Raw genomic sequence first — 23,220 nt, 5'->3', positions numbered from 1 at the left:
ACAGAGAGAACATGGATGAAAATAGTATCTCAACCACAAAAGGCTTTGATGTATGTATACCCCTCAGTCGTCACGTCTTCCGCCAGGACTCTGAGGTAATAAACCGTCCTTTAGGGCCAAAATCATTCTTCAGCCGACAATGTGCCAGCCACTACCTCTTCAAGAGATTCGAACCAAAACAAGTGCCCGGCACAAAGTGCTTTGAAAAGATTGGAACGACATGCAGCCGGCATTTACGAGGAGGTGGACTCTGTTAGCCGATCCATCTCGCAGCAGGCTTACAGAATAGAGCAGATGGAACAACAGTTGGAGAACGCACATCAGCGCATCCAGAAGTTGGAGGTTGAACTTCAAACGCGGATATTTAGATCTATGCCTGATTACCAAGTCAGTGATGCGAGTATTTCCGAGGATTTCTTGGTAATACGCGATAGCCTCTGCGAGTGGATGGAGGGATTTCCTGATATAAGGTCTTTCACCGAAACTCTTGATAATGCCATCCATCGCCGAGGCATTGATAAGAACATGTTTACCTTTCCGAGAGAGCTTCAGCTAGAATTCGATCATGCACAAACTGAGATATTGACAATGATTAGCTTCGGTATTATTCGAGAACATGTACTCGAATCTCTAGTATTCGCCGCACCGCCAGCGGATCAAGAACTTCTGGAACGCCTCTATAACATGATGTCGATGCTGGAACCGAAAAAAGGTTGGCGTGCCCTTACCCACCGAGTACAGGCGATTGCTTATCTTCATAGATATTGAAAATATTAACCTCTGGCGATCAGATACAGTGAGGGCTTACGCTACAACTCAGGCTTACAAGGATAAAATTGTTCAACACTGTTCTGGATTGGCCGGTTATCTACGTGGTTTTTTCGGCTGCTTTAGCTTTGAGGAACCGTTTGATTGGGACCAAAAGCTTAGAAGGCTCGAGAAACAGATCTTACCACAAATTGCAGCTCTTGCGCTGAAATTGAGCTGTTCGCCGGAACGCTACTATTGGGAATGGTATCCAGATCTCGATTGGACCCAGCCTATAGTTTTTCACAAAAGAAATTTGAGTAATTTCATAACCATGGATGCCCATACTCACCACACGCTTAACCCACAGACGGCAAGGTTTGCGAATATGCAGGATAATGCGCCTATTGGTGTGGTCCTTCTAATTTTATATCCGGCCTTGTTTCGCTTGGTTCCCGGATCGCAAAATGATATTCTCATTCAAAAAGCAGTAGTTGTGATCCAAGGATATGAGAGTTTGCCTTCGAACTTAAAAGCAAAGGTTGATTCCCTGACGACAAAAGAGTGATATGCGATTCTGATCTTGTGCCGTGCGTCTTTCGCATCTCAAACTGGAGTTATGCCTCTTGGTGAGGTTAGCGACAACGTGAGAAAGTGTTCACATTCATGGGTAACTGCTTCATTAAATTTTATCTTACCGCAGAACCATCATCTGAACTCCAAGAAAAAAAAAATATGCTTAGACAAGCCGATATATGTACTCCATGTAATCCTAGCGACTTGCGTAGTCGGTGTATTCTATTCCCACAGGGCTGGGCATCAACTAGGGTGGTAAAAATGAAATATGCTTTGTGTTACAGTTATTGAACTTTGGACCTGTCTTAATCCTAGACCCTACTACTACTTAAATGATTAACGGATTCCTGGCCTCGATCAATCATAGTCTGGTCCAGACTGTAATGTGTGACCCAGCAGACACCAGTTGACAGACAGACAATGGCAAAGGGCATGAATCACTTTCTTCATTGGAAGTTGAAGGGGTTCGGTTTGGCCAAAATCAATAAAACTACTCCTTGGAAAGCATGCCTACGACATGATGGAGGGAGCCATGAAATGATGCCTACTATGTCTTGATTGCGCCGTTCTACCCTATACACCTCAGACCCTATATGGTATCATATACTAGACCCAGAAAGTCACACCAATATAACAAAGAAAACAAGTAAAGGGGAATAACAAGAGTCAAGAGCTAGGCGGGCCTTTTCAATGCTGACGGCAGTCCCATCATTACCCGGTGGCCCTCCTCGCGGACGCCTTTCGCCTCGTCATTCTTTCCCTGCCTCTCCAGGGTTTCTGCGAGCATCTCGTCCGTGACACTGACCCAGAGTCGGTCGTTGGCTTTCTTTGCCATTGCACGACCTGCTCGCGCGCTCTTTTCAGCTTGTTCACCGACGACCCCACGGAAATACTTCCAACTCATGAAGGTCAGGGTCATGCAAGTAATCTGACTATTGCTGATTGCCGTGGCTGACTGGAGAGCTTGCTGGAGGAACTGCTTGGTTTGTATGGTTGATTCGGTCTGCACGGTAGCGCATACAAGATAATAAGCTGCTTGGATATATTTGTTAGGGCTACCCTTGCAAAATGATTCAACGGTCGCCAGAATGTTGGGGAGCTGAAAGTGCGACGCATGAGTTGGATCACGGAGTATGAGAACGGTATTGAGGGCTGCAAGAAGTGCAATGTCACGCTGGGGGTCATTGCGGGCTGTTTTGCTCGTCGATGGAGATAACGAAAGAAGAGGGGATTGAAAAGCGTCGAGAGCAGCTTTCAGATCGCCAGTTGCTTGTGCAATGGTACCCTCAGCGTACTCCATCAGACATTGAACGGTATCAGGTAGGCACTCGCCAAGCTCTTGCGCTTCTTGTCGGAGATCCTTCAGCGTTTTGCTGGCGAGGTCCCAGTCCGTGCGGCCACAGGCAAGGAACACTTGTTGAAGAAGGAGGTTACAATACAGCGTCCTGCGCCATTCTACACGCCTATTCGCATTGACCATTGATTCGGTGATGTCCTGAGGTGATTTGAAACTCCCTTTACGACGAAGTTAGCGTTGACCTAACCAAAGCTGATGTGGCGCGTACCCTGTATCATGCGTATCCCCTCCTGGAGGAACTTCTCGGCTTTACGACCATCGTATGAGTTCTTGCAGCTGAGCGTGATGGAACTTAAGAAATAACAAAGCGCGTAAAGGTCATGCTGAGGTAGCCAATTGAAGCTCAAGAGCAATGTGCCATTCTGGACCTGAAGGATGTCCCCCGTATCTATTGACGACGGCCCTGCCGATTTGCCGCTCAGAGGAATGGAGAACGACCCATCAGCACGCCAGTTAGGGTCGTTCAACCGCTCGTCCATCAGGTCTTGTAAGTTCTTTAACTTCTGTGACGACTGATTGATGTCATATTCAAGAAGGCTGCAACAAATATCGACCATCTGCACCAGCGTCGTCAGCTGCGGTATATGGCGAAGCTCGTCATTAAGCTGGTGGCTCCGGGCTACCGCCAGGGCGCGCTGAGCCTGTTCAATGGAGTCGAAGCCGGATCCCTGTTGTAGATGTGCAAGGGCCTCGATGACGGCTGACATGGCCGAAACAGCCTTATCACCATTGCGGTTGGCCATGTTAGCGATCTTGTGCAGGTGTTGCAGAGCTGCAACGGAGTCCTGGTGCGCTGAGGAAGACAGCGAGAGGGATACTCGAAGGAAACGAAATGCAAACTCCCAGGCAGAGTGGCGATATCTATGCTAGTCAGCATACGACCTATACATCATAAGCTTGAAATCACCCACGCTTCTACATCCTGGATCATCCCATCCACAGCTTTCATTGAGGCCTTCGGATTTGTCTTGTGTAGCATCCGTGCCAAAAGATGTTGCATGCTGTATTTTAAGTCCAGCATACGGTTCTGCAATATTGTAAGTAACCAGGAAAACAGCAACAGAATACAGCGTTCAATGCAAAGCGACTCACCCGCTCGCACAAGTCAATCTATCGGCATGATGTTAGCAGCGTGGCTTGATGATGAGTCTATAGGTTGGACATACGCCTTTACTCAATGCGGTCTCCGCTTCGAGATCATTGTCCGTCTCCTCGAACAGAATGCGCGCATACCTTAATCGCACAAGCGCTTCGACTCGGGGTTGTAATCTCCAGTTCTAACAAGATTTAAAGAAAGTGGTTAGTCAGAAGTAATTGAGATCTAGGTCATCGAAGTGAATTTCACACACACCTTCAACACCGCTTCCAAACAACCAAGACCCGTCGCGACCAATTTATAGTATTCCTCCACTTCCAGTTCTTGTTTCAGTAAGGCGACCATGGTTCCGTTACTATGGGCCGCGTTGAGATACTCATCTGCCATCGCCAGGAGCAGGACCTGATAGTCGATGGGAGGCTTTGCTAGTTTTTGTGGAGTCATTTGACTGGCTTGTCGCTGCGCTTGCTTCTTGGACGGCGGCCGTTCGGGTTTCTGCTGTATTTCCGGGGGGGGAGCTGGTATCAAGACTTGAGGGACAGGCCTGGGTGACAGTGCCGGGGGTGTTGCGGTAACAGGTAGGGGTCGAACAGTTGGCGGATTCGGTGCAATCGCGGCGGTAGTCTTGGGCATCGTCTTTGGTGTAACCTTTGGTGTGGATTTCGGCGTAGGCTTCGGCGTAGGTTTCGGTGTTGTGCTTGGTGTAGCACTTGGTGTAGCCTGTGGGAGCTTGCCATAAACTTGGTTCCCTTGGTTTGGGCCAGCAGCAGTGTAGTACGTTGGTTGCGTTGCGGCGGAGGTAGTGATTGCAGGGGATAGGTTACTTGCTGCAGCGGTAGAGACCGCCGGTTGTCCACCATATTGGGATGACCTCTGACTAAATTGGGGAGGCGATATAGAAGGGAGAGGCGGCGTGTTGAACAAGTCGGATGGGTTTACATATTGAGGTTGCGGCGGTTGCTGTTGCGGCGGCGGTTGCGGTTGCGGCGGCGGCGGTTGAGGTTGAGATTGAGGTTGAGGCTGTGGTTGTGGTTGTGGTTGTGGCTGTTGATTATATGTGTGTGCGTAGGCGGGATACGCCGGGATCATGACCTGAGGATAAACAACTGGCTTGCCATATTGATATGGCGAAACGTTCGGGTGGGCATTATTGTACAGTAGCTGCTGCGGCTGGATGGTCTGCTGGGGTTGAATAGGAGGCTGCTGCAGGTACTGCGAAGGATATTGGCCGTTATGAGGTGGTGGTGGTGGATAGCTCATCGCCCCAGGACGCAGATAATGCTTCGTGGTGATCGCTGCACTCTGCTTCTCCCGGAGTCTATACTTTCGTTCATTTAGAAGTAGAAGTTGATTATCACCATTTGGGGGTGTTTGATCGCGATATTAAATCCGCTTTTCCCTTTTGAGGTCGGCTTCGGAGAAACCTCCACCAAGGCGGTCAGTTTAGAGACAAAGACTGAAGCCCTATCTACTAGTAGTCTCTCGGACTGAGTACGTAGTATATACATACATCCGTTGTCCTTCTCGAATATCCCAGTCTATATACAACTGTCTATATATAGAAACGATCGTCGATATTACATATATATATATATATCCCCTAACTGACCAAGGCATCAATTAGCGCCTCTCCCGGATCAGCACTTCCAAGTTGCTACATATATTCCAAACAGAGAATGTATATTTCTAGATTTCTAGCATAGTCTTCATGAAGAGTCAAGCCAACAAAAAGTAATTACATGATAAAGTCGAAAAACCAAACAAAGAGAAGGAAATGTTGAGTCATACAATAACACCAAATCACAAAATTGCGCCTCTATACAACACCTTCGCCATTCCATTCCCGAGACATAGCCCACACAACCTTCCTCTCTTTGCGTTCCATACACTCAGATCATATCAATCGATGCGTATAACTGATTCATTGACTGGCTCTGCATGCCAGGTTCTAAAATGTCCATCTCGAGAGACGGGGGTTCATTAAGAGGAGGATGTTCGCGGATGGTCCAAGGACATAACTCGCTGCAGTTGTCCACATCGATCGTATTCTCTGCCGGATGAATCCTCTGCACGGCCCATGCTTGATCGGGGATAGGGGAAGCCCCCCCAAGACATCTCTCAGTCCAAAAGAAATAGGTGGCTCTTCCGGAACTTTCGTCGATATGACAAGGTTGTTTGCGAGGGCATTTCAACGAAGAATTACAGGAGTTGCAAACGGATATTCGCTGGCAGGAGGCGCAGAAACTATCATATAGTCGGCAAATTGTGGTTTGACAGACACTGGAGAGCCACAGATCAACTGATCGGTGTGCGCATCCAAACCGAGGTGTGATAAACTCTTCCTTCCCTAGCTGCCCTGACCCCGTTGATAATTGATACTCCGTTTTGATCTTCAACTGGCCATTCTCGTCTAACTCCGGAAACAATCCAATCTTTAACTGTGTAGAGCCATAGTTTTCAGTGCAGGTATGCCAGCAAAAACGTTCCTCGACACCAGTTCCAAATTGCGCAGTCAAGGCTGTTATCGATTTCTGTCGCATCAACAAGAGTTCAACTAGGTCCATCTTATCTCGAAAAGTCAGCTTTTTGCATGGACACAAGTCGACTATGCCTGCGAGATTTCCTAATTCACAAGCCCGTTCCTCGGGTTTTCGTTTGAGTTCTCGTGAAGAGAACAAACCTCGTGGATGTAGCTTCAAGCATTTCGAGCAAGCTCGCCAAGTGTTGTTTTCTAACACCTTGACGAATTGCCACCGAGTAGTAACAAAGTTGTGCCCATTCCGGTAATGATGGAAAAGTGGTGCGAAATCCCGATTGAAATGCAGTGATTTGGAGTCCAGGATTGCGCCGGATATTGCAAATAGACGTTTACACGTCAATGCCAGAGAGGCCTCTGCTAGCACAGGTAGATGAGAAACGATCTCAAGCAGTAACTCAGTGGGCAATTCGAGGAGGTAACACCGTTTCGTGGGGTCAGGATTTGACCTTTCCGGACTTCGTGACCAAAGATGCATCTTTGTGATAGTCTTTAATCTTTTCCCAGCACGACGAAGACCATATGCCATATCGATGGGAAACCGTGAATCTGGACCATAGGCTGTACTGAGAACCAGGGCCTTCTTAAGCTGTTCTCGGATTTTTGAGGTTTTTGTATGAGGATATGTGTCTAGTGACCGACAGAGACTCATAGGTGAAATGGGAGCCAAATCGTCTCCTGCTGTTGCTGGAGTCTCATGGCGTATAATAAGAGGACTGGGATCGTACCGCGTGACGAAAAGGTGACTCTACAGAAAAGAGAGATCGAGTGCAGAGGGAAGGACCTTTGGCCTTGAAGTAGTCCACACGAATGCTCTCGGTTTCGCACGCAAACGGCGCACGGGGCAGGGTCACAGTGTAATGACTGTTATAAGAATTACATACCAATTCGGTATTGACTGATCTAGGTGCAAGCAAAGTAGGAGAGTCAACAGGAGAGCCTGCTGACTGGTACTGTATCAAAACTCCACCGCCAGAAAATTTTTAGAAAGTGGGTGCTAAAGTTGAAGAGGTCTATGATGCCATGTTCCATTCTATAGTTGGTTTCCGCATCCGGCATCAACCTGGCAACCGCAATAAGAATTGCATGCATCTCTCGATTCCCGACCTCCAGAATGTCCACGATTGCAGACAGAATATTTGAACTTAGAGTGCTTGCAAGTCAGCTAGCCTGACCAGGAAAGAGATACAAACACCGCCATGACTGTTGTCAACTGACAACCCTCTTTAGCGCCTCGTGATGTCCATGACGTACATCACGAGCTGAGTCACCTGGAGGCTGACTGATCAACATGCGACTATACCAAAGATAGCATAGCTCAGTAACTGGCAGCGAGATAAGGTGCTTATGTCATGTATTCCCCTATCGGGCAATGATGCCGAGGCACATGAATCCCGGCGCAAAAGAACTTGTTGGGACTAAATATATTTGGGACATTTATTGGAAGGGTCCGACTTTCTCATTACTTTTTTCTTTTTCGTTTTCCCTTTTTCGTTGGATCTCACTTTTTCACTTCTTTTGTTTTTCTTTCTTTCTTTTTTTCTATTTTCTTTCCACTATATTTGATATTAATTGTTCACAAGTGTGGTCGGTTGTGATAAACCTCCTTACGCTCAACCCGGATGGCTTCCGCTGAGACCTCCGCCACTACTCTCTTGACCTCCTTTCCGGTGCCAATTTTACTGTCGGGATTGCTCGTAATGGGCATGCTATCATGGTTGCGTCCGAGTGGTCGTGTTTCATTCTTCCACTCAAAAGACAATAACTTAATTCTGAAAAAAGTCGGGAAAGGAACCAAACAACAGATCACCTTGACGGATCTCTGTCGTACTGCCACACCAAAGACATGTACGCTCAACCCGTTTTTATTCAACGGTCATCTCCAGACGGCCTGGACTACGGTGAAATTTGATGACGTTCCTGTATACTATAAACGCTGGATGTTCGAAGCCGATAACCCGATGTTCAGCGGGCATTTCGCGGTGGATTTCGTTGTCGATCCATTCGAAGCTCCTAAAGATAGCCAACTGACAGATCAGGAGAGAAAATACACTCAACCATCGGGGTTACCGGAAAGGACAGCATTCTTTGCGGCAGATGAATTCGACGCGCTTCCTTCAGATGATACGAAACCCATGCTTGTTGTCCTCCATGGTCTGAGTGGTGGATCACACGAGATTTACCTCCGCCACGTCCTGGCACCCCTCATTGCTGATGGGGCATGGGAAGCGTGTGTTATCAATTCTAGGGGCTGTGCTCAAACTAAGATTACCAGCGGTGTGCTATATAATGCCCGTGCCACGTGGGATGTCCGTCAAGCCATCAAATGGCTTCGGAAGACATTTCCGAATCGACCATTGTTTGGGATCGGGTTTTCCCTCGGCGCAAATATCCTCACCAATGTAAGTCACCTCTGTCGTAGCTTACCGGCTGTATCCTGATGGACTGGACTTGTATAGTATTTGGGCGAAGAAGGTGAGGCTTGCCAGTTGAAAGCTGCGGTACTTTGCGCAAGCCCTTGGAACCTAGAAGTAAGCTCCGTGAGCTTGCAAAGCAGCTGGATAGGACTCGAGGTCTACAGTAAAGTGATGGGATCAAACATGAAACGACTCTTTGAGCAGTAGGCCATCCTTCGTATATCCGGACTTGCTGCTGGTCGACTAACAGTCAATGTCATTAGTCACGTAGATGAGGTCTCCAAGAATCCTCGAGTTGATATTGATGCAGTTCGGAGCACTAAATACCTACATGAGTTCGACCGGTGAGCGGCCACGCTATATGATATTATCTCTAGGCGGTTCCTGACCTGTCAATTCGCATCAGGGCTTTGCAATGTGCTTCATGGGGTTACCCCACAGAGGGCGCCTACTATCGTGATGCTTCGTCCGTTGACTCGCTTCTTGCTATTAAAATCCCTTTCTTTGCTGTACAAGCTGAAGATGACCCGGTGAGTTCGACACGCTGAGTTTGACCACTCTCATGCGCTGACTAGCAGCAGATTGCTACCGTCAAAGCACTTCCTTTCCAGGAAATCGGGCAAACCCCTTATGGTGTTATGATGACAACGTCCTGGGGTGGGCATCTTGGCTGGTTTGAACTTGGAGGCAGCAGATGGTTTGTGAAGCCAGTAAGTTGCTGTCTACCATAACTGCAGCTTTTCCACGCTTAACACGATGAACAGGTGACCAATTTCTTAAACCTCATGGCCAAGGACGTCGACCTCGAGGCTCCTTTCTTGGTCGAGAACCCCGACAAGGCTCCAGGCCACGTTGCTAACAATACCAGCAACCTCGATGTAACACCAAAACCTGATTTCAATCCCATGCGTCGCAAACTGGATTTCCAGTCTGCACTCTTGAACTAGGCTTATAAGACAATCGTTCAGTCGCAGCTTAGTTACAGAACCCGTCACTCAGCGGTGTGACTTATGAAGCAAGAAGATTGTCATGAGTTGCCATTCATGTCAGAACATAGACCGGTGGAAACGCCGAACCCCATCTAGATACATAGACTTGGTATAGACAGAAATACTTTTGTACAAATAAGCTCAAGCAAATGAAACACTTTTCCTCTTCCCTTTCGACTTCGAAGACGACCCGTTAGGTTGGGTTGCTGTAGTATCGGTTTTCGTGTCTTCATTGCTATCACCCTTGCGCTTGCGCTTTTGACGGATGGCTGCCTTGGTCTCCTCCTATACGCCGATCTTCGTTAGTAACCTATGGCCTCCTTGGAGAAGAAACATATATTCGGAGCAATATCACGCACCAATTTATTTTTCTTCTGTGCCTGTCTAGCTTCGGCTTCCTTTCTCTTCGCTTCTCGGATCTCCTCTAACTGACGGGCCTTCTGCAACTTGGACTCAATCTGGCCTTCTTTCTCGGCATTTACCATGGCAAGAATGGTAGCCATTCCCTCCTGCGGAAACGCATTAGCAACGAAGCGTGCAGGCGAGGAACCATGCCACCCATAGACATACCTGGTCGTCAACGAAAACCTTTCCCTTCTTCTTCCCTTTGGGTTTCACCACCCCAACAGGCGTGATTGCATTCAACTTCGGCAGGTCCAATTCCTCCTCCGTATACTCTCTCTTCTTCTTCTTTTTCAGCTGGCTCGCTTCGGTGCGCGCCTTCGACTTAACTTCCTTGGGCGGCGGGCGCTTGGCGGCTTTCTTGCTCACTTTCGATGCGGAGGAAAGAGGCTTGCTCTTATTCGAGTCTTTGCCTGAGGGCTTGGTTGAGCCGGGTTTTGCTGCCATTTTCTTTTCGTTTTTCGGTGGTATCTATGAGGTTATCGCATGCACGTGGGGATTGAAAAAGAGACTCGGCGATGGAGACTCTCGACCAAGTCACGCCACAAGGGAGATAGGACGATAAATTGAACAACTTTGGAATGGCAACAACAAAAATGGACTACACCACCGGCGATACAAGACTGAACAGTCTAACGGGAAAGGCAAAAAGATGAAGACAAAAAACGAAATGAAAGAATCAAAAGACCCAGGCCCCATTTCGCAAAGAGAGAACGGCGGAAGAAATTTTTTGAAACAGGTAGGCGGTGAAAGGGTGCCGCCGAGAGCATGATCCGACCTCCACCATTCCATCTCATCGTCACGCTAACTCAAGCCCGAAAGGAACGTCGACCCTCTCTCTCAGCGTCTCTCCCCTCCTCCCCCCTCCCAGTGTGCCATTGTAGAGTGTCCGGCTTGGGGTTACAGACACATCTATCCAAAATGACCATCAATCCTACTTACCTCGCGCAGCGCACGCGCTCCTGTACGTCCACCTTGCTCCCAGCAGACCGAGCCGGTCCGACCTTTAGAAATTGCCGCGATGTCAATGGACGAAAATGCAAAGCTAACCATCTCACTTCCAACAGCTGTGAACTGGACCGATGCCAGGGCCCGCGTCCTCAAGTCCTACAGAGAATGGCTTAGAGCGGTCAGTGAACCCAATTCTTGTCTCTGCTGGCGTTTTCGGGCGTGTGTAGTCGTGGAGGGTTCCCGACAATTCAATATCACAAATGAACCTAGTCGCTCGACCTAAGATCGTACTGAACTATTACTTTCAAATGCGAACAAACTAACATGGAACCCATTGAACCGAACAGTCCCCTGAGATCCAGACCATGTACTCTCTGAACATGCCGGTATCCGCCATCCGCACCAAGGTCCGCCAGGAGTTCGAGAAGCACCGCTATGTGAAGCAGCTCGGTGCTGTCGATGTCCTGTTATTCCAGAGCCACGCTGAGTTCCAGGTTAGTCCAAATTGGGTCTTTGCTGACATGCGAAGATGCTGAGTGCACGGTTACGCTTGGCCCATTGCAACCGTAACATTCTCAATGGGATTAAGTATACTGATCCTCGTCTCTACGCTCTAGGAAACCCTTAACTACTGGAAGCAGCTTTCTCATGTGATGAAGTACTTCCGTCCAGAGGAAGACCCCGGTGCCCGGCTACCTCCTAACTTCATCTCGGGCTTCTTGGAAGGCCGCAATTGAATTGAATTGTTCTTGAGTACCTTTGCATTGAAATTTCTACCTTGGCTCGGGGATTGCACCAATAGAGTGTTATGTAAATATTGTCTGAGTAGCTAACGTCGGATTTGTTACGTTAACCGGTCTTTAAAAGACGTAGTGTAAGTGCAGCACAGTTATGTGTGAAATCAGCTTCGGCCATTCTTACGAGCTTCAGTAACCTAGCAAATCTGATCCGTGAAGATGTCTATAGACAGAATTGGACTCTACCGTCTAAGGTCCACCCCATTTACCAGTATCAGAATTTGTACGAACTCCGTTATCCAAAAAAGCCCTACTCAATGTGAACCATAAGAATGGCATCAAACCCAGATGTTCTTGATACATAGCGCATGATGTCAATAGTCTATAATAACAATGGCCGAGTTGCTGAAAGGGCATAAATGATGCTGAAGCCAACGGCAAAACTTTTATCTAAGTGTACACAACGCCATACAAACACCCCAGACCGAGTAAATCAGAGCAAATGCAAGTTAGAAGATGGTAAAAGTTTTAAGAGTTCATTTTATCAGCCTCAGAGGCATTAAAGGCATCACGGGAGGCGGTGAACTTGTCCGTAACAACATCACATAGATCCATCAGAGAATCCAAGCCCTTCTCCAGTGCTTCCACTGCGTTCGTTGTGTCTGGATTTTAAGATTAGCTTTGTTCAAAGAGAAGAGCAAGACCGCAATCTACGAAAGAGGGCACTCGAACATACCATAAGTCTGAATGCGCAGGTTCATCTTAGTCTCGGAAGGATGGGGGATAGTATATCCACAGAATTCAACCTGAGGACTATTCCAAGCCGTCAGTAAATCCATATATTCAGACCGGCACAACAGCCAAGAACAATGTCAACGACAGAGACAATGAACAGCAGCACGCACTTCTTCATAATGGCATATCGTAGCGCATTGCCCAATGTATGACCCTCGCCCTCAAACTGGAAAGAAGCCGCTGTCTCGGTAGCCCCGGGAAGCTGTCATTATATGAATTAGCAACGAACATCTTGGCTTTCATTAGGCGAAATGAAAATATCAGGAGAGACGAACGACAATGATCCGCTTTTCCTCCAACACATCTTCTTGCTCAACCTGCTGTTCTTGTTCTTGAGGTGCCGCGGCGGTGGCGTCCATCATGGACTGGTCCTGATCCTGGGAGTGCACGGAGGCAGGCATGATGTATGTTGTACGTAGGGTTGCACAGGTGCAGGAGGAAAACGCCACTCGAGTAGAAGTTGTGAAGTAAACGTCGGATTGCTGGCGACGAGGTACGGCTCAAGATAGGTAGAATTGGATTTCAGGTGATTGCGTTGGTCACGGCACTGGGTGGGAGGTTGTGATGCACGTTCTCCGGGGGGAGGGGATATTTTGAAATGGCCTTTCTGCTCGCTCTAAGTCTCTTGCGATTGATTCTTGGTCGCGGCCCCTCAATCGTGAAGCTATCAGAATTGATGCCGAGTCCATCGCAAAGCGGGAAAAAAAGCGAAAAACGGTTATCGATAGAGGGGTTGACCGCCTTCGGGGTCGGATGGTTTTATTCTTGGCAAAATCACTTCTAGTGATTCAACAACGAACATGGATGGATTTCCTTTCAAATGATCCTACTTGAACATAGTCAGCTGATTTGTGTGAAGCAGCCAGACGTTATCTCACTGTTAGATTCTCCCAATTCTGCTGTGTTTGCTATTTGACTCCTGCATGTAGGGGCATCGGCTCTCTGCCGCCATCGTTTTACAGGCAGGTTATTTGTCTTTCGCATACAGGTTAGTTACTCAGAACCGAGTGTACGATGTGAAAACCCTCCTTGGCAGTCTGGTTTAGTCTAGTACCAGATACAGCTGCCTAATTAGGGTAGAACGATGGCTAGCCTTTGGGTGCCACTGCTCGTGGCGTCTTGAAGCTATAGCGGCTCTGAGATCTTTACGTTTACTTGACCGCATTGGAAGGACTAAAGAGGCCCTTACATGACCAGACCCAAGAGCTTAATAGAACAGTAGGAAAGTCGAACCCTAAACCGGGGACTCACAATGTCGATAGTGATTTGAAGACGCCCGGACTTACACATCATATCCCAGCCACCCTTAAAGGTCTTGGTATATGCCCTCCTGAACCGCGGTCAATGTCCGTGATATAGTATTCATGATTTACATTATGTGGACATTTCTTTGTCACCACGGGTCGGGGAGTATTGCACTTTCCTAAATATATACGACTTACTGTTCATACCCTAAAAATAGCTCGGGTCGTCCATCAAGAATCGGTCGAAATGAAACCTTTGAGGACTTATGTCCCAGGTGGATGTGGATAAAGTACACAATATCGGACCGCTGGTTGGGAAGCCCACCCAGCGATCCTCAGTAAGCTCTCCCATAAACTTTGGTTGAGGAAATAATCCGAAACGTTAATATTAAAATAAGACATACAAAACGGACGATGTACTCCGTGAGGAGTTGTCCCGTCCAGCATAAAAGGAGGGAAGAAACGGTGGATAGACATCTAATTCTAGACAGCTCTCATGAACCTAGGAGTTTATTGCGATCGACCGAGGGCCATCTCGCTTGACGCAAAGACCACCTCCAAGTCCACATGGGAGATAATATTAACAACCGATGAACAGTCCGTGCAGAAACGCGATTGCCGTTTTTATCTATCGTAAATCTCATGGAGTGCGTAATAGTATACGTAGGACGGAGTATACTCCGAGGGAGGACGAACAAACTCAACTCACGGATTCAGCTTCGGGGTCCATTCGTTCTCCTGAACCTAGCCAAGTAATAAAAACAAGTGAGTAATATTAATGCAATATGCGATGGATTTAATCGCGAAAACAAGTATCGGGCTGGTTGGCGAGGTTCCTGTAACAGAATTAAATTCTCCACGCCATTTTTAATCTTTCATCTTTTCACATGAATTTTCAAGTCGACGTCAAATCAAGGAAAAGACAGTAGTAGTAAGTAGTACTATACTATGGCATGTATGCAAGTAGCAGGATTTGTGCACCAAGCCGACGTGTTCATGTTGTGAACCTGGAACCATAGCGAGAGAGCCAAGTCAGAGTTGATCTGGACCCGACGGGCACATCCACGGAAGCTACTCCAGAAGTACTATAGTAAAACAATAATTTCTGGAGACTCGGGAAGGCAGAAAATTGGAAGACCCATAAACTAGTGGTTCGTGAAATGGCTGGCAGCTCGTTTCTTAAATCTAATTTGCAAGGAAGGCACGTGGGTCCGCCAGCGTGACTTTTACTACGGAGCGACTATGGGCGAACTAGTTTCATGGCTCGATAAATAATAAAATAATGATAATAATTAATTGTACTCCGTACAATCAACTTGATCGTGTATGATTGTATTACTCTTTTTTATGTCTTTGAAGTTTGAGATGATTATTCATAAAACCAATCCCAACTGGCAGGAAAAATTCCCCTGGGTCCCAGCCAATTTTTTTTTCCTCCCCGGGAACGCCATGATGCCACTTAGGGTAATCGTGCTAAAGATAAAGTATTAAGATAGGCGATCGGGTTTCCATGTTGAGAAATACGCGATGCCACTCTGTGGCACAGGGTTCATGTCAATACAGTTCGACCACAAGCATGTATATGTACATGTACCGAAGAGCGTTAGTAAAACAATTCATTGTACAGCTCCTGCTGCTACACTAGGACTCCATAATCCATACCACATACGAACTCTGCGCCCCTACTCCGTACAGCTCCTTGACTACTGCAAATTAACTCCTTGAATCCACCTCCCCGACAGGGTTTAATCCACGAGTCAGCAAATTGCTGCGACCAATGCAGGGATCGATACGATTCTGGCTCCTTAGTCGAAGCGGTCTGTCCTGACTATGGGGGGAATAAGCTCTTATCGAGAGGGTACCACGAGGTAATATCTACCCAAATAGTCATCTAGACCCTCTAAGAGACAGTCACTTTCCTTGGCTTGGCGGTTTCTCACCATGTATCGGTTAATATCTCTACCTCGTGACTTGGATCGCTAAGAGATAAATGTTAGAGATAGATTTCCTATCGCTTTCGGCTCCAGAGCTGGGCTGATAAGGTAGTTTCACAGTGGAATAGTTACATAGCTTACTGGGGCTGGGCAAATGAAGCAGATACAGCAAGTCGTCAGCCCGATTATATCGGTACCAGCCCTGAAATTCGGTACAGCGGGGATACAGTACCGTGATCAATCAAACCCTTCTTCTTCTTACTTTTAGGTTTAGGGGAGTTTGACGGTGAAATGAAAGTTGAGCTAATTTCGAACAAGGTCTTGACTTGATGACCGTTACCATGGAACAAAGCTGAATGGGACACAGAAAGAGAAAAAAAGGGAAAGAGAAAAAAAGTAAAAAGTGATAATCAGCCCTGAACGTCTAATCTAGGTACTTTGCAGCCGCTCAGGCCTTTAACTAGACTCCCTGTCAACCCGAGGATAGGCAAGCCGATCCCATCGTAACCTTTGGGTAATGGGGACAAATACGGAGGGATCGGAGGTTAATCCAGGGGCGATCATAGTAATTTGTTGAGGATCTGAAAAGCACATGTAAATGATGACGAGGCAGGCCAGATCATTGATGACCGGTATGGGAGAAGGATGACGGAGAAAAAAAATCTTTTTCTTTCCCCTTCGGCCTAGATAACTGCTAAGACACTTCGGCATTCGATGCTACATAATAGATTGACCGATACAAAAGTTTGGAGGAATGGAGCTATATCAATGTGACTGTTGACCGGTCTGGGCATGTCACAATGTAACGCCCGCAAGCCAGGACGATCCACTTTCCGCGTGATAATCGGGAGACAAAGCAGATCGTGGGAACTGTTATTAATATAGCCAATGTTTGGTGGTACTGCGGTACTTTGTAACTCCAGACTGCCGGAAGATGTGCCGTCTGCCTGTCTCAAGTACCTAGTTGCTATCTGTTGGCTGATCGGGGCCTAGTACCCTATGGTACAAAGTTGAACCTTTTTGTTTTTTTCTTCCCCCTCTCTTCCTCTCATGTCATTGAGTTAGATAGAGTTGTAGGCGAAGAAGACAGACCGGAAAAGGTCAACAGCTATAGAACTGAACAAAAAAAAAGAAAAAAGAAAAAGTCAAAAGAACGTGGAAAAAATGTGACCCATCACATCTGTATGAAATAAAAGAAAATAGGTCGCAAATGATATAGTTCCCGGGTTGTCAATATAAAGAAAATATCAGAGAGTAGTTTCCAAGTCAGCCAGTCCTCTTCCAGGTAAGGTATGTATGTAGGACTATGTACTACTATTACATACATACATTCATGCCCATGAGAAGTTGCAAGGGCCGTGAGGGGAAGGGACACAGCACTTCTTCGGAGATAAGTTACAGCAGCTTTCATGGAACAGGAAGGGACTACTCCGTATTGTTTCCACCAGTTTGGAGCCGGTGGATAACAATCGGGTTGGTGAGGGACGCTTGTGTCGCAGATTCTTTGGGTGCCACTGAGAGGCCAATAGTTCGAAGGGGGTGTTTGCTTGGTTTGGTTTGGTTTCATTCCGTTCTGGTATTAAAGTTTGCTGTTGTTATTACCTGACACAAGAGAGAGAGGTTTTGAGTTGTGTCTGACTACTGGAGAAGCCATGTCACACCCTTATTTATTTATTTGTTTGTTTATTTATCTTGTTACTTGGATGAAGGAAGGGGGAGGAAGATATTTCAACCTTTGTTTCATAGGAGAGGTATTAACATGGCTCATATCTAGGTGATAGAATGAATCTTCTCAGGATATTTAGTACTCCGTACAGAAGGTATGGTCATAACACCACGTTCTCCGACAATTAAGCGCCAGCAGTTTTGAATCACGACCTCCGGGACGGGGTCGCAAGGGAAGAGCCCCTACATTAGCTGAAAGTAGCTTAGCGGGGGGAAAGTTGTCAGCTGGTGGATGATACAGACATGGGAAAGGCCTTTTTTTTTTTTTTTTTTTATAGTTTTTTCTTACCATTTTTGGATGTTATCTCTTGAAATCCTTCGTCTCTTTCAAACATCATATATTCCTTTTTCTTTAACTTCCATTGATTTGGGATGTTGATTGCCTTACTATGTGTACAATATTGGATCAATGAAGAATGATTCCAATATATTGGTAAAACGATGAGACCACCAACACGCAGCATCATCCGCACTAAAACACTGTCACAGAAGTGTCAGATCATCAGCGGATGAGCCCTCAACAGAAACAAACTATGTCTCAGCCTCTACCAATGAGACCGGACCCTCTCCACTGCACACCTGAGGGTTCAGGAGTTTGATGATTATTACCCTATGGAAAGGTCGATAAGGGAATTTTTTGTAATATTATCGTTCATTATAATTAGAATTTCTTTTATTAATTAAATTTCTAATTTCTTAATTTCAATTTAATTTTGATTTTAATTTTTTCTTTTATTTTTCTCTTTTTTTTTTTTTTTTTACATCCTTCCAATACATGTTACAAGAAGTTGTTGCTACGAATGGATGTATACTCCTAGTACTCATCTTGGAGCAAGTTCCAATGTACTGCTCTCCCCACATCCGAGCTCCATACATGACTTGTCTTGAATCTCTTGTCTTTTGCTCCAGTTTCGACCCAATCAATACCATACATACAGCTCTCTCTCATTTGGTCATATTTTGGTAGATTTTTTCCTTTTTTTCTCTTTTCTTTTTCTTGGTTTATTACCATTAAGATTATAATCTCTCTAAAGTGTGGTACCGGTTGGAATTGCTACCGTTTCTCAACCCTGATTGATTGACGTGAATTTCTCCTCCCCAGTTCTTTGTCCCACTGGTCGTTTCTTTCTCTACTTTGCCCATACAGTCTGGAAAATCTACTAAATAATCATCATCATATCCGCTCTTCTACTTCCTACACCCCTCTTCCTCGTTTTCTTCTCCTTCCCTCTCTCTTTCCCTTCCCCTCCTCTCCCCGTTCCCCTCTCCTTTTTCTTCCTATTTTATTTCTGTAATTCTACCTAAAGGAGGTGAAATTACCCTCTACACCTCCCTTTTTAGGTCACTTGCGTATCGCTGGGCCAGCCTTGTCGAACATCCCGGTCCATTCCCTTCGCTTGCTTGCTCTGGATCGTTCTCCCGCTCCAACCGACCTCTCAGAGTCGCCGCACTGCCGCCCAGTTACTACCGTTAGTTAACCGCTGTTCCTAAGCATCCGGCCACACCTCGTCACAGTTTCACCCCCGAACTGCTTGACCAACAGTTGCTTGTGTGCCACTTTTTCTGTTGGCTCCCTGCCCTCCTCTCCACACCTACCCTTCTTCCTCTTGTCGCCGTGGGCGATTCATTGTCGCTGTCATCTTGGTTTCGGTTCCTAGAGCCTTCGCTCCCCCCCTCGTTTTCAGAGCTCTATCGTTCTTAGAACCATAGCCGCCGACACTGCCGAGTCTGGAGATTTGCGCTCCATTTGGTTCGACCGCATCTTACGCTATCAATAGCCGGGCGCCTGATACAACAAAGCTTGATATCTTGCCCGCGACGCTTTGCTGGGCGTTCTAGAGCATTTGATCGACCGTCGGTGGCGCAGTCGTCCCAGCTATAGGAGAATTTGTGGTTTATATACGGCATAAGGCGTGACTTGAATGCAGTGTTAAGAAGTGGAGAGCTGTGGATTTTCAACCTTGATCGGATACCCTCAAATCTTCCTTTCCAGTATATAGTTTCGCATCTCTTTTGCGAATATGTCTACTGCAGTCGCGCCTGCCACAGCTGCCCCGTTAACATCTTCGCACATGAATCGCGATCCAAGTCCCAAAAATTGCCCAACGTTGGCACCCACAGCTGGTAGCCAGTCTACCTCCACTCCACCCCGGCCTTCGGGGCCTTCCCGGGATGGGTCGTCCTCAAAGAGTTCGCCTGCGGGAAGAAAACAAACGTCGCCTGCGTAAGTATCTTCCTAAGACCCAGAATAGTCACCTGGTTAATTGGAAAGCTAACGGTTGACCAGATCGCAAAACGGAAGTGCTCCCCCTAAGGTCATCGTCAAGAAAGAACCCCCTTCTTCGCCTGCCATGCAGTCCCACTCTCGGCCTCGACCGCGGAAATTAGACCTATCAACGAGTCTTCCGACCTCCGGTGGCTTATCAGCCCGCCCTCCTGGTGGTCCTATGACGGCCCGGGAGGGTGTCAATATGCACCAGGTTGGAATCGCTTGCCTATCGCCGGGTTTCCAGACGCACGATCCAATCATGAGAGAACAGTTGCAGAGAAGTCTTTCAGTGAGAGACCAGCAGAGGTCTATAATCGAATCACGGTTGCAAAGGTCCGCCAAGGATGATGGCCCAGACGGAATAAAGCCATCCGAATCCTCGTTCGGTCTCCCCAAGGCTAGTGCTTCGAAGCGGAGGCCTCCCCCAGGCCTCTCCATTGTTCCGCCATCTGCAGCGCAATTTGCCAATGAACGTGTCATCCAATCCGCGCCATTGAACCAGACCTTTACCAGCAGACACCAACCGCAGCCGTTGACACGCCAAGTTGCCAACCAGAGTCCTACATTAGGGTCGACGTCTCATCTTCACCACATCCCTGTTACTCAAACGAACAATCGGCTTCCTCCGCTTTCCGATGTTTTTGGTTCTGATGCTCTGGGCTCTCGTGAACAGAACGCAAACCGTGCGCCGTTTTACCAGAATGCATCCAACTCCAACTCTTCCCAGTCAAACAACCTGCCACCGTTACCATCTCCTAGAATTCCGGGAACCGCCACCCAGGTTCCCAAGCGGCCACGGGAATATCGTTCGGCAGAGGAGGCTGTTCAAGAGCTGTCCGGTGGACGGGAGGACCTGCTGCCACGTATCGTGCACTATGGAGGCCATCAGCCCCCGACTCCGCCATCCCCACGTGCCGTCAATGGCCAACCTAAGTCCACAGCAGTTCATCCAGAAGCGGCACCGGTGCCCAATACTCAGGTTCCTCCCTCCCAACCCATGTACCCTTCCGAGAGGACCGCTCGTCGCCGCACTAGAAGTGAGTATGAGCAAGACAACGGAAGTCCCCCCCTGGGCCACGGTCCTGAACCACATTACCGGCAAAACCCAGCGTTGGCACCCGGAGCAGGAGCTAGCTATGGCCCATTCGGAGCCGGCAGAGACTCGCCTGAGACCCAGCGGAGAAAGAAAGAAGAGTTTTTGGCACTATGTGCAAGAGCATGGGATCTGTTTCATTCATAAATTTCTTGTTTATCACGGCCAAACTTCTTCAGCACTCTTCAAAACCGTCCAATTATATTTCATGTCCAGCGACTCAGACGGGAGTCCCTTGTCCTACCCATCTGTTGTGTCCACAGCAACGTGAGATTCTAGTTTGATGACTGGTCACCAGTGGATATTATAACAACCGCTCGGGTGTATCCTCATATTGGGCGGTGTCAGCCACCTGGACATGATGAATATGTATGACTATCTATACGAACAGCATGAACAGGATGCCATCCTAACCGGTGGAGGGTTAGGTTGTTTTTTGACGTTGCCCTTTCGTTGTTATTGATATTTTCATTCTCATCGTTCTTACCATCTACTTTATTCCTCTCTTCTGCAATGTTTTTATTCTTTTTCACGCTTATACCATCCAAGGTCTGAATTGAAAGGTGCTTTGAATAGCCTCCGTTTCAATGGACTTGCGAGGCGTTTCCTTGTGATTAATTAGGGTTTCTTTTGATTTGCCAAGACCATGTGAGAATTATGTTGATGCCTATTTTTAAAGGCATCCATTCCTACCATCCGCACTCTTTACTTGCTCTATTTCTCATGTTGCGTTGGGATACCATTGGTTTGATCGTTCTACTATTCTGACTTCACATCCCCTTTGGATGATTTATGCTTTCACATTCTTTATGATCCCCATTCCCCGCTTGGATATCTTGAATTTACGACTAGGGTGTCGGATTTGGAACGAGTTCGTGCGAATTTCCGGCAAGGACATGCGTCCTTCCACTTAATGATAACTAATACCGTGATGTTGTCCAAAAGCGAAACTGTAACTACACTTGCTGCTCTAAGCGATGTACAGGCCGGTTGGTGTGTAGCCGTTTATACATATACATAGAGGTACATACAACTCTGGAGTTACAACGCGTAAACAGAACAAAGTTGAGTCTTGCCAAATTCTGTGGCAGGTGAACTGTCAAATTTTATTATACGAGAGTGCATAAAAATAACTTCAATAACGCCGTCCGGATGGTCTCACGCCATCCGCCGCCGTTTCCTGCCACCGTCATCGTTGCCCTCACTGCCTAATCTGCGTTCCATGGGCATCTCTTTCCTTTCCTTGGAGGCAATCTTCTTCCGTCTCCGTTCTAGGGCCTTCGTGCGTTCCTTCGAATTCATATTCTCGTATTTCTTGAGCATTACTTGCTTCTTGAGGTCGGACTTCTTCAAAAAGTATGGGTTGCTCTTTTTTCCTTCGCGGATGAGCTGTTTCTCTCGTTTCTTATGCTCTGCCAGTACCTCCTCTTCCCGCCTCCTATTCTCCATTGCACGGAGACGATCCGACGTGGACCGAATCTCACGCTTCAAAGCTTCCTTCTCCTCGGCGTTCTTTGTTTTGGCGAACTTGGCCTTTAGCTCTTTCAGCTCTGAAGAACGATAGTCGTCTAGGAACGAGTATGCCTTCCTGGCCGATTCAGCATTATGGCGACCACCATGACTGAGCACCGTCGGATCAAATCGTGGGTCTCGCGATTTGGGTACCGATGGAGGTTCGACAACAGTGCGCTTGCGTGAAACGGCGCGTTTAGATGACTGAACCATGGGGGCATGTTTTGAAGTCCTTGCAGGTTTTGCCGAGTCCTTGGATTTTCCGGATTCTTGACGTTTTTGCTCCCGTGCCTCGCGGATTCGCGCTCTGATGTCGTCTAGCGGTGATGTAGTCTGCGGGGACTCCTCTGTAGGTTTGGCGGTTTTTGCATTGCGCTTGCCTTTCGGACCGAGTGACGCTTGCGCTTTAGCGAGGGCTCCAAAGGATATGCTACTAAGGGAAGCTTGGACATCGTCCTCTCCATTATCATTGTCTTCACCATCTTCACTATCTTCGTCGTCTTCTAAGCCAACGGGCCCGTCGTGTTCAGACTATTGCGGAAGTCAGAATATCGTTATGAAGGCCAGAAAGTAGGAGATTTGAAACGAACGTTGTCATCGGTCTCCTCCAATGCTTCGTCATCAAGATCGTCTGAATCTGAATCGGATTCACCTGAGCGTCTGTCATCGCTTTTTTCTTCAAATGCTGATTCTTCTGAATAGATTTCTTCGTCTTCCTCCGGCAAAGCTCGCACGCGACGGTTGAGGAGATCTGAGATCGCCATTTCGCTTGCAGTTGTATTCGAGTATTATAACTGACCAAAGGGAAAAAAGAAAGAGCGAAGGACAAAATAAAACAAT

At 47.3% G+C, this 23,220-nt stretch overlaps 8 protein-coding genes across 8 annotated transcripts; 4 read left to right on the top strand and 4 right to left on the bottom strand.

The window, feature by feature from the left end:
• Positions 1–11: 11 nt before the first annotated feature.
• On the top strand, positions 12–1,315 carry F9C07_2108110 (uncharacterized protein; the record flags this gene model as incomplete). The annotated part of the gene is made up of 3 exons (XM_071509035.1): positions 12–50; positions 115–712; positions 762–1,315. 3 exons carry the CDS (start codon positions 12–14, stop codon positions 1,313–1,315), a joined length of 1,191 nt encoding a protein of 396 aa, XP_071364441.1.
• A 377-nt stretch (positions 1,316–1,692) lies between these two features.
• F9C07_1666499 (cohesin loading factor-domain-containing protein) lies at positions 1,693–5,268 on the bottom strand. Its single transcript, XM_041286414.2, has 6 exons — positions 4,032–5,268; positions 3,847–3,957; positions 3,773–3,790; positions 3,592–3,707; positions 2,889–3,541; positions 1,693–2,838 (listed from the first exon to the last, which is right to left on the bottom strand). Exons 1-6 carry the CDS (start codon positions 5,034–5,036, stop codon positions 1,997–1,999), a joined length of 2,745 nt encoding a protein of 914 aa, XP_041147738.2. The 5' UTR covers positions 5,037–5,268; the 3' UTR covers positions 1,693–1,996.
• A 2,666-nt stretch (positions 5,269–7,934) lies between these two features.
• On the top strand, positions 7,935–9,676 carry F9C07_6147 (putative alpha/beta hydrolase domain-containing protein 1,3; the record flags this gene model as incomplete). Its single annotated transcript, XM_041292968.1, has 6 exons — positions 7,935–8,714; positions 8,772–8,932; positions 8,993–9,073; positions 9,136–9,259; positions 9,311–9,439; positions 9,494–9,676. The coding sequence occupies 6 exons, from the start codon at positions 7,935–7,937 to the stop codon at positions 9,674–9,676; spliced, it is 1,458 nt and encodes a 485-aa protein (XP_041147737.1).
• Positions 9,677–9,859: 183 nt separating this feature from the next.
• F9C07_6148 (uncharacterized protein) lies at positions 9,860–10,567 on the bottom strand (the record flags this gene model as incomplete). Its single annotated transcript, XM_041292954.1, has 3 exons — positions 9,860–10,003; positions 10,078–10,227; positions 10,289–10,567. 3 exons carry the CDS (start codon positions 10,565–10,567, stop codon positions 9,860–9,862), a joined length of 573 nt encoding a protein of 190 aa, XP_041147736.1.
• Positions 10,568–11,041: 474 nt separating this feature from the next.
• On the top strand, positions 11,042–11,808 carry F9C07_6149 (putative NADH-ubiquinone oxidoreductase B14 subunit; the record flags this gene model as incomplete). The annotated part of the gene is made up of 4 exons (XM_071511435.1): positions 11,042–11,084; positions 11,188–11,249; positions 11,419–11,565; positions 11,689–11,808. 4 exons carry the CDS (start codon positions 11,042–11,044, stop codon positions 11,806–11,808), a joined length of 372 nt encoding a protein of 123 aa, XP_071364440.1.
• Positions 11,809–12,336: 528 nt separating this feature from the next.
• F9C07_2234218 (DNA-directed RNA polymerase) lies at positions 12,337–13,004 on the bottom strand (the record flags this gene model as incomplete). The annotated part of the gene is made up of 4 exons (XM_071509948.1): positions 12,337–12,470; positions 12,545–12,614; positions 12,677–12,805; positions 12,879–13,004. The coding sequence occupies 4 exons, from the start codon at positions 13,002–13,004 to the stop codon at positions 12,337–12,339; spliced, it is 459 nt and encodes a 152-aa protein (XP_071364439.1).
• Positions 13,005–19,527: 6,523 nt separating this feature from the next.
• Positions 19,528–21,015, top strand: F9C07_6151 (uncharacterized protein; the record flags this gene model as incomplete). Its single annotated transcript, XM_041292966.1, has 2 exons — positions 19,528–19,730; positions 19,794–21,015. The coding sequence occupies 2 exons, from the start codon at positions 19,528–19,530 to the stop codon at positions 21,013–21,015; spliced, it is 1,425 nt and encodes a 474-aa protein (XP_041147733.1).
• A 1,011-nt stretch (positions 21,016–22,026) lies between these two features.
• F9C07_6152 (putative pre-rRNA processing protein) lies at positions 22,027–23,144 on the bottom strand (the record flags this gene model as incomplete). Its single annotated transcript, XM_041292952.1, has 2 exons — positions 22,027–22,911; positions 22,971–23,144. 2 exons carry the CDS (start codon positions 23,142–23,144, stop codon positions 22,027–22,029), a joined length of 1,059 nt encoding a protein of 352 aa, XP_041147732.1.
• Between the last annotated feature and the right edge of the window lie 76 nt (positions 23,145–23,220).

The sequence above is a fragment of the Aspergillus flavus genome, chromosome 5 (assembly GCF_009017415.1).
Source record: "Aspergillus flavus chromosome 5, complete sequence".
NCBI lineage: Eukaryota > Fungi > Ascomycota > Eurotiomycetes > Eurotiales > Aspergillaceae > Aspergillus > Aspergillus flavus.
This window is presented reverse-complemented; position numbering and strand designations above follow the sequence as displayed.